At 41.6% G+C, this 10,495-nt stretch overlaps 1 protein-coding gene across 1 annotated transcript in view; it reads right to left on the bottom strand.

The window, feature by feature from the left end:
• Window positions 1-3,324: 3,324 nt before the first annotated feature.
• The window catches only part of DHTKD1 (dehydrogenase E1 and transketolase domain containing 1), a 38,277-nt gene continuing 31,106 nt past the window's right edge, over window positions 3,325-10,495 (bottom strand). The window contains exons 14-17 of the mRNA XM_040968131.1: window positions 8,985-9,067; window positions 8,517-8,686; window positions 4,965-5,050; window positions 3,325-4,481 (exon numbers count right to left, since the gene is read on the bottom strand). Coding sequence (XP_040824065.1) covers window positions 4,380-4,481; window positions 4,965-5,050; window positions 8,517-8,686; window positions 8,985-9,067 — 441 coding nt within the window. The 3' untranslated portion in view covers window positions 3,325-4,379. The remainder of the gene's footprint in view (window positions 4,482-4,964; window positions 5,051-8,516; window positions 8,687-8,984; window positions 9,068-10,495) is intronic.

Genomic DNA, 10,495 nt, shown 5'->3' with positions numbered 1-10,495 from the left:
GCTTAGGAAAGCCTGTGTCCCCCTTAGTCTTCCCCAAGTCCTCAAACCCCCCAGGTGGGCTCCTGGGCTTCCTGCTGGGCACTTGAATGGCTCCTTTTGGTTTCTTCCCGCGTGGGCTGCGTGTCCCTCACAGGAAGGATCAATCCCATAAAAACGCCTCTGCTTCCCTTTGAATGCCTTGGGCAGTTAAACGTTTCTGTGCCCCATTGGTAAAATAAGGACAATTATACCTACCTGCTAAGAGTGTGAATATGACCTAAATTCAAGAAAAGCATATGAAGACCCTTGAGTTTTACTTTCCTTCCTCCCTTTTTAAACCATCATATTCTTAACTCCCATGCTAATGGGTGGCTGAAAAATGAAGATTTCAAAGGAAACCAATGAGCTGTGCGATTTAGGAAGGATGCGATTTAGGTTGCCCTTGCAGGGGTATCCACCATTATTAGCTAGAATTTTAACCCTGGGAAGTTGGTATTTGATACCTCTGCTCAGAGAGGCTCCTCCACGTAGGGGGCAGGCCTTGCCATCATGGCCGAAGTTTACTCCTAGTATGGTAGCTGGCTGCCAAGGGGTGTTCTTGGAAGTGGTCAGGCATTTCTTTACTGCAAGTGTTTCCTTAGCAACCACCAAGACGTGCTTAATGCCTGGGAGAGAAAACATACACTGCCTCCAGGTGAAGAGAGTGAGAAGGAGCTGGAATAGCAGGTGGGATTCCAGTGACCACTTTTAGGGCTGTCACATTGCCCATCCTTTGAACTCATCCTTGCCTCTATTGTATAATAGTCACGGAAATCTAATCTCACATAGTAGAATTCCAGATGGGAGAGAGTGTTTCATTTAGCTATCATCTGTAATCACCAGAAATGATCAACTTCAATATAGTTTTAAAAGGATTATTTATTTGAAAGGCAGAGTGAAGAGCCTACAGCTCCAGCCAGGTCCCCTATATGGATGGCATGGATCCAAGTACTTGGACTATTATCTTCTGCCTTATTAAGCTCATTGGCAGAGAACTGGGTTGGAAATGGACCGCCAAGATTCTAACCTGCACTCCAACATGGAATTCTGGCCAAAATGACTAGTTCCTTAGATATAGTTTCACATTAGATTGTGAGTTAACTTCGTGAAAATGTTATCCTTTCAATAAAGATGAACTAATTTGAAAATCTGACCGAAAGGGAAGCATTGGCACTAGTAGCATGGCAGAGCAGCTTAAGCTGCCACTTGCAGCACTGGCATTCCACATGCCATGCATAAGCATGGATGCTAGCTGTCTCACTTTCCTTCTAGCTCCCTGCTAATGGCCTAGGAAAGCAGCAAAGGATGTCCAGGACCTTGGGCTCCTGCACCCATGTGGGAGACCAGGAAGAAGCTGCTGGCTCTGGGCTTCATCCTGGCCCAGTCCCAGAAGGTGACCATCTTGGTAGTGAACCAGCAAATGGAAGACCTCCATCTCTCTTTACTTATATCTTTCAAATAAATCTTTAAAAAATAACAACCCCCAAAAAGCAGACAACCATAACTTTTTGTTAAAAAGAGGAAGGAGGTAAAGATGTGATGAGTAGCCTTGGCTACTGTACCCACCTTGGCTATCTCTTTCTGGGGTAACTGATGGTTGAAGTAAGAGGTGAGTAACAGGATGAATTCCTCTTCCACCATTCTTCAGTCTTTCTATCACTAAACTACTCAGGTCTTCCCCTTGTGTAATCACAATATGCCTCCCAATCTATATCAGGAATATCACTCTAGTTGGAACCCTTCACACTGTCTTAGCACTTCTAACAAGAAAATCCCTCTAACTATAAAATGTTCAGTCTTCTCAGATTGTTACACCATTGAGGACAGCAAGCATTCCATTCACTCTTTCATGTATTTCCAAAGTCCAAACAAAGTAATATAAATAGAATAGGTCTTCAATAAAGTATGTGTGAACGAAACACCACTCTGTCCTCTTTTTAAAGATTTATTTATTTGAAATGCAGAGTTCAAGAATCTTTCATCGTTTGCTTCACTCCCCAAATGACAGGGATCCAAGCACTTGTATCATCTTCAGTTGCCTTCCCAAGCACGTTGGTAGGATACTGGTTCTGAAGTGGAGCAGCTGGGACTTTAACAGGTGCTCATAAGGGATGCTGGCTTCACTGGCAGCAGCTTACCCCACAGCACCATGATGTCAGTCCCTACACTACTCAAAAAGAACCTCTTCCTGCTTTTCCTCAACTATAGCTGATTTTCCATATGAATCAGGGAAGGCAAAGGAATAATGCGAAAGTGATATACAAGATTCCTAAGATGAACTAATTTTGTCACTGGCAGTGGGAGATGAGTCTGCTTTAGCTGGTGCTTGATGTCGGATTTAAATAAAAACTTGACAATGAATTATTATTTCCTTTTTAAAAAAAATTTACTATTTCCATAGAGCAATATAAGATTTAAACATCTAAATTTCCATTCAAGTTAAGATCAGCTTAGCTTGAATCCTATGAGAAGCTGAAGAGAGATGACCAAACATCCAAGAACATACAAGAGAATATAGGTAAAGGTTATGGGAATTCAAGACTCAAATGTAGTGATTCTTAATCAGTAACTTTCTTCCTGGGCAATTCTTTATTACCCAATATTTATAAGAGAGATTTGGGTTCCATTGTCAGTTAAAGAATTTAAAACACAAAAAAATCAAAATAATGCAATCAGGCTTAAGACACTTATGTTTCAGAATAATTTCCCCAAATAGCATATATCTGAAAAACTTAACAAATTGGTTCTTACAATGTTAAAGATCTTATTTACTAAGAATGATGTCCCATTTTTTCCTCCTGTAGTTGCAATTATTTCCACTCATTGAATACTCAGTATAAGCTGTTTTCTTCACTGGACATGCAACTAGAACAAAGAATAGTAGATACAGATAACAGATATAGCTAGGATACAAATATCAACATTACTTAATTTCTAGGAGGAAACAAAGTAAAATAATGAGTATTTGAGTTGTGAATCTTCAAATAGCCCTTTGCTGCAAAGTAATGCAGATTGCTGACCTGTCCTGCAATAGAGATTGAAAACAAGAAGGTTATGATGACAGAACACAGTTTATGGATCAACTTAGAGAAGTTGAAATTACAGAGAAAGTTACAAAAGTAAAATTACAGAGGAATTGGGAAAGATTTCCACTAAATTAAAACCAAAAAAAAGTCTTCCAACCAATTTGGTGCCTAAGCTTTTGAGTTATTTTAATTTAAGAAACCAACAGATCTGAAAAATAAAATGTCATTGTGCTTTAATCTTTTCTAGTTAAATATACAATGTGGATAACCATTCTCATTAAATAGGCTTTTGCAATTTTATTGATTTCCATACTAGAATGGTGCTATGCTACATGATTTATAAACCTTGACACAGGAAGCATTGAGGTATGTAAGTGCAAGAAAAAAAGGGTTGTGTGTATTGTAGGAATATTAAATCAAGGCACTAATATGCACTTTCAGATCTGAATCATGAAATCTTCTGTAGATGGAATAATCTATAATTTGAATCTGAAAGTCATGGAGTTACATATAAAAGCAGAAAGGACCCATGCCCACCCCAGCCTCTAATATTTCTCTATACTTTCTGAGAAAAACAGTCTCAAGACACAAGAATGGTGGATGGCAAAGGCTCCACAGCACCAGGTTAAATTTTGCAGTTTGCTGTTCCATTACCAGTTTTGAGCAGAAAAGACTATGGCAAAACAAATTTTGATTTCACTATAAACAAATTTCACTAATCTACAACTCCTTAATTTAAAAATACAAGATCATACACCTAGAAATTTGTTATTTAGTAGGATCTAGATTTAAAGGTGAGGAACAAACTTTTGAAGAATACACATCAAGAGTGATCAATTCTGCTAGTGTTTGCTGAAACATTTTGCAAAGTGGCTGAAAAAGCAGCCCTAGAGAGTTCATGAAAGGAGGATAGGACCTTTAAGAAGGAAAGAAAAGTCAACGAAAGTTACAAGCATCACAAAAATCAAGAACCAGGGTTGAGGTCACCTGTATGTAGCTCTAAATTTAGTCTTAGAAACTTTTCCAGGCCAAATATATTTGATTAATTAGAGTGTAGCCTGAAATCATCAAGATAATGACCCAGTTCTCCAAGACAAATCTAACCACACATAATGCTTGTACTTTTAAGGATAAAATTTCCTGGTCCAATTTGTGTATTTGTAACTGATTCCCCTACTTTATCCTACCTTTTCCAGATTAACCTGTCTGCCTCAAACCCACCATCTTGGGGGAATCTGTATCATGTCTCCTAGGAGACATCAGGAGGGTAGAGGAGGTAGGCCTTTCTTATACCAGTCTTCTTCAACAGAAGCAGTATTTCTTCCAAGGATGTCATCAAGCAAAGGTCTCCCTGAGGACATGTTCATGCTGCTGTAGGTGAACCATACCAATCCCCACAGCAGGTGCTGGCAGAGGGGGTCGGCTCACAAGACGGAGCTGTCATTGGAACAGAGAAAAAAAATGTCAGTCATTTTGACTTGATCATACCTCTGCTCAGTTATCAACAAGAAGGGATATCAATTTGCCTTAGTTTATTTAATCATAAATCACTTCTTGGGGAAAGTAAGAAGCAGCTTGGAATAAGTTGGAGGGAAGTGAATGTCATCTCTAGTAACTAGCTAAATTCTAGTCATGATAATAAGAAGAGACAAGGTCATGAATTTATCCTGTCTTGGGTAACGACCGCTTTTGTTTTAGCTGTGTGGATTCCTTAAATAGAAATACTAATTCGTGAAAACAATTTCAGCCCAGCAGACTAATATCAGAGGAGTGAGCTGAGTTCTAGTTCTAGCATAATATAAAGATCTACAGAACTGCAGTTGTCTTACTGTTCTTCACTTCCTAACAATCAGTCAAGAATTAAACCGGTGTTTACACACAGACACACACACAGGAAGAAGGCAGGGAGAGGAGTATTACCTTGCAAGCCAGTTGCTTCTCAAATCTTGGAGAAACAAAAAACCATGGGCCCATGTTCTGAGGTTCCTCCTGACTCCAAATAAAGGCTATATAAATGTGTATATTAAAAAAGAAAAGTTTATTTGAGTACCCTAAGTAAACATAGAAAAAACAGAAGATATCCAACCTCAATTAAATATGCTTTTCCACTATGACATAGCACTGCCTTTGTTTTTCCTGAAAACACAGTCTGTGTCCACCACCACAATCATAACACCAAACCAGCTCAGCAACACCTTATTTAGCTTGTCCTGCCCCCTTTGTAGCCAACTTCCCTAACTCACAGCCAACTGGCCAAACACCCATCTTTTCTACATCCCAACCATTTTCCCTCTATTTTAAACGTTATTTATTTATTTATTTATTTATTTTCATTTAAAATTTTTATTTCAATATTTATTGCAAAGGAGAGGGTGTTACAACCCATATAGGCCTCAATTCTGGTAAGGACAGAGAGGGTGAGGGAGAGGAAAAGCTAGGTGAATAAATGTTTCAGTTTTCCCTCCTGCTTTCATGATATGTGAAGGAGAAGAAAGTGTGCCACTCCTTGCAGTCATACTGTATCAGTGACACCATATCAGTGCCATATGTATAGTCACTTGAGGCCTTGATGTGGGGAAGAATGTTCTAAGGGTGTTACTTGACTGGTCTTGATTTTTCTGAGAGATTGTCAGTTTTGTTACACAAGAGGTGTGACATTCTTTATAACGCCTGTTGACCGTTCTTTTTTACTTCAGGGTGTCCACAGACCTAGGTGCCTGTTGTAGAACCTGGCCTGGAGTGTTGTTCAAATTGTCCTGTCTATCTTTTGATGAGGTACTCCAAATCTTCTGTTGACTTAGATGAGCTGACTGTCTTGTGTCTCATGTCCATCTGAGCATGCTCTCCATTCTTGCATGAGGGTCAGCAACTGCAATGTGTATTCCAGGATCAGATCTCATGTCAATGTGCTGCTTCCTGAGGTCAGGGATCGAGTGCAGTGGTCTAGCTGGGGAGCCCCTAAGAAATCTCATCTGGGAGGTCTTCAGACTTTGCCGGCTAGTGTAGGGTTGGGTGAAGTTTGCCACCAGCACCACCAAACATACATACCAACAGCTGTGGCTGCCTAGTCAATCCCACCCACAGCCCTGGCTCTCATGCACATGGCGGGTACTATAGCCTACCCTGACCCAGCCCACTCCCAAACCTGGCTCTCATTCACACTAGCAGGTGCTACAGGATAATCGAGATAGCCCTGCATAATTCCTAACTGGCCTGCCCCAGCCCTGAGTTTTCATGCATTCCTGTGGGTGCTATAGCATAGCCCAACCCACTCAGTTCCCAGCTACCCTTCTTGCGCCCACCAGTTGATGCTGCAGTCTAGCCTGAGCTGGCCTACCCCCAACCTGTGTTCATGCACACTGGTGGGTGCTGCGGCTTAACAAGGGTGTCCCCAAAAATCTCTTTCCAGGTCTTCCCCAGCTGCAGCTCTCACCCATTCTGGGGAGTGGTATGGCCAGCCTAACACAGCCTGCCCCCCCATCTCCCTGGTATTCACCAGCAAGTGCTGTATCTTGGCCTAGCCCAGCCTGGCCCCAATCCCAGCTCCTGTTAAGTGGCCTAAAATGACAGCCAGCTTTTCACTGTTTTCTCCCAGCCAGTATAACACTTGCCTAGGTACAAGGCAACCAAGGCTGCTGCCTAAAGCTGGAGTATTTATTTATTTCCATTTGAAAGGCAGAGAGACAGAGGTCTCTCATCCACTAGTTCACTTCCCAAATGTTCACAACAGCCAAGGCTGGGAACTCCACTTGGGATTCCCATGTAGGTGACAGAGACCCTAGTCCATGAGATATCTGCTGCCTTCCCAGGTGCATGGCTAGGAAGCTGGATAAGAATCAGAGTAGCAGGAACTCAACTCGGGCACTCCGAAATGGGATGCAGATGCCCCAAAAGGTGTCCTAATCACTGGGCCAAATGCGACTACTGTTGGAGTGCTGCCTTGCTCAAAATGTCATATAAGTGGATTCAGCTAGTCTGAAATCTTCTGGTCCTGGCTTCCTGGAATAAGCACAGTAGATGCGTGATCCCTCCATGTTATAGACAGCAGTAATTTGTGCCTCTTCAATGTTCAACTGTATTATATCAGACAAAAACATCCAACATCATTTATGCATTGACTGACTGAAGGACATTTTGTTTCCAGTTTGGACCAAGTTTGGACCAATTACTTAAAAAGCTGCTATAAATATATGTATGCAGATGTTCCTGTGAATTGTTTTCTCTTGGATAAATCGGAGTGGGATGGTTGGGTTACAGGGCAACTCATTGTTTAACTAAATAAGATGCTGACTATTGTCCAAAGTGGCTGCAACAGCCTGAATTCCCATCAGCGCAGAGTGGGGTTTCCAGGAGCTCTGCATCCCTAACAGTACTTCATAGCATCAGTTTACTGTTTTCTTGATTTTATTTTATTCTGCTTTAATGGTGAAGAGCTACATATCATGTTGGCTTCATTTTCATCTCCCTTTTCACTAAGGATATTGAGTCATCTTTTCATGTGCTGGCTTCCCATTTTATTCTTTGGAGAAGTAGCTCTTCAGGGCTTTTCCCCTTTTGAAAACTTGAACTATTTGTTTTCTTCCTTTTGAGTATTAAGAGCTCTTTGAGAAATATTCCAGATGATCTTTGGTTCTGTTTTTGCAAATACTTTTTCCCAGTCATTGTCTTGTCTTTTCATTTTCTCAACAAGGTGCTTCACAATGTAGGAGTTGTCTATTTTAATGAATTGCTGTTTCTTTTATGAAATGTGCATTAGTGTATCTAAGAACTCCTCCCCAAAGATTTTTCTCCCATTTACTTCTAAAGTTTTTGCAGATTTTCATCTTATGAATAGGTCTATGGGGATTGGTCCTGTGGAATGGCAGGTAAGATGCTGTCGGCATTGCCGGCATCCCACAAAGGTGCTGGTTCAAGTCCAGGCTGTTCCACTTCAAACCTAGCTCCCTGCTGATGCACCTGGGAAATCATTAAAGATGACCCAGGTGTTTGGGGCCCTGTATCACCGTGGGAGACACAGAAGAAGCTCCGGGTTCCTGGCTTTTGTCTGGCCCAGCCCAAGCCATTCTGGCCTTTTGGGTAGTAAACCACTGGATGGAAAGCTCTCTCCCTCTCTTTCTTCTTCTCTCCATAATGCTGCCTCTCAAATACTAAGTCAATATTTTTGAAAAAATAAGGTGTATGATGAATTTTGAGTTAATATCCATATTGAGTGCCTACAGATATCTAATATTCTAGCCCCATTTCTTGAAAAGACATGTCATTTACAGTCATACTGTGCTTCTTATAAGACACTGACAAACCTGAAACTCCAAGACTTCTTTCAGATGAGACAAGGCACAAAGGAGAAGGACACCATGAGTGATATGGAGACATGGCAGTCATGGTACTGGGTTTTTTCTGTCTTAGGATCCCAGGAGATTTCATTTTCCATCCCTACCACCTCTTTTCATCCGGGAAGAATGAAACCATTACCTTTAACTTGCTTGTATTTGCTCATCTCTTGTTGCAGAGCATCCAAGGGAAAGGGGCAGAGCTCCTCTATACGGATGATGGCAAAGTTGTGCTTCCTCGCCCCCAGAGCTTCTCTGTGCTTCTGCAGCGCGTAGAAGTGTTTGCCGCAGCAGAACACAAGTGTCTTGACGCTGTTGGGTAGGAAAGGGACCATGGGAGGGGAATAAATACCTTTAGGTGAAAATTTGCCACAAGAAAGGAAAGAGGCTGAATGATGAAATGCCTCTCCCTCCCCCTCCAGGAAGCCAGCACATGCCTCCAAAGCTCGCTCTCCCACACACACTCTAGCTCCTACTCCACTCACATCTCATGATTTGTATCAGCAGAGAAGAGCTCTTAATCAACCTTGAATTTCTTAACACAAACTACTGTTTCCATTTATTAAAATTCAAACACAGAGGACAAAAACAAGGATACAGAGCTAATTACTTTTTTGGGTCCACAGAGGAATCTCCAATGACCGGCTTGAACGTTGTTCCTGGTGCCATTTCTTGAAGAGTTGACACGGCTGCCTATGAGGCAAGAGAAACCACACATCTGTCCTTCAAGGGAAAACAGCTCAAGCTGTTATAGTCATGGGAATTTAGCTAAAAATTAGTGTTAAAACTCTAGCCTAGAGCTACAAGTAAATCTATCTCCCCTCCCCAAAGTATTAGCCCTGTGTACTTCAGAGTATACAGGTGTCTGGAGCACCAGCATCCAGCTGATACACCAGCTGCTGTCTCAATTGCTCCTCTTTTCATCTAGCTTCTTGCTAATGGCCTGGGAAAGAGAAGATGGCCCAATGTTCAGAACTATGCCACCCAAATGGAAGACTTAGAAGAAGCTCCTGGCTTCAGCCTACCCAAACCTGGAGTGAAACAGTGCATGGAAGATCTCTTTCTCTTAAAAAAAAAATTGTGACAGCAGGGGCCAGCACTACGGTATAACAGGGTTAAACCACCATCCCATATAGGTGCTAGCTCGGGTCCCGGTCATGCCATTTCTGATCCAACTCCTTGTTTATGGCCTGGAAAAGCAGTGGAGGATGGCCCAACTGCTTGGGCCTCTGTACTTAAGTGGAGGAACTGGAAGAAGCTCCTGGCTCCTGGCTTTGACGTGAATCAGCCCTGGATTTTGTAACCATTGGGGGAGTGAGCCAACATATGGAAGATCTCACTCTCGATACTTCTCAATTTGTAATGTTGCCTTCCAAGTAAATGAAGTAAATCTTCCAAATAAACAAAATAAGTCTTTAAAAATATATATTTGACAGAAGTAAAGTCAACTACATTAAATAGAGGAGCAGGTGTTTAATGCAATGGGTCAAGCACTTCTGGGGATGCAAGTATCTCATGTGGGTACCAGTTAAAGTTTTAGCTGCTATGCTTCTAATCCAGTATCCTGATAATGCATCTGGAAGTCAGCAGAAGACAGCCCAAGTGTGTAGGCCCCTGCCACCCATAAGGGAGACCTGAATGGATTTTTGGACTTCTGACTTCAGTCTGGCCCAGCTCTGGCCATCATGCCCATGTGGAGAGTAAGGCAGAGGACAAATTTCTCTCTTTATCTCCCTCTGTGTCTTGTAGACCTGTAAGTAATACATCTTAGAAATCTTCACTAAGGAGAAAAATCCACCAAACAGGATTGTAATGTCAAAAGTTAAAAGAAGAGATCAAACACAATGAAGATTACCCAAGACTCCACGGTAAAGGAACAAAAGCTTCTACCAAACTCAGAGTTAACTGAGAAAGACATTGAAAAAATGGGGGACACAGAATTCAGAAAACTTATTATAAAGCTTCTGACCAACAATGAGACACACATACTACAAGAGTTCAAAGAATTTAAAGAATTTATCACACAGGAAATGAATCAAATAAAAGCTGACATTTCAGAACTATCCAAGCCACTTGGACATAATCCTTGGAATAAGTACACATTGAGACGCTGGGTTGATA

This window comes from Ochotona curzoniae, unplaced genomic scaffold (genome assembly GCF_017591425.1).
Source record: "Ochotona curzoniae isolate NIBS_2020 unplaced genomic scaffold, NIBS_Ocur_1.0 scaffold_4683, whole genome shotgun sequence".
Lineage (NCBI taxonomy): Eukaryota > Metazoa > Chordata > Mammalia > Lagomorpha > Ochotonidae > Ochotona > Ochotona curzoniae.
This window is presented reverse-complemented; position numbering and strand designations above follow the sequence as displayed.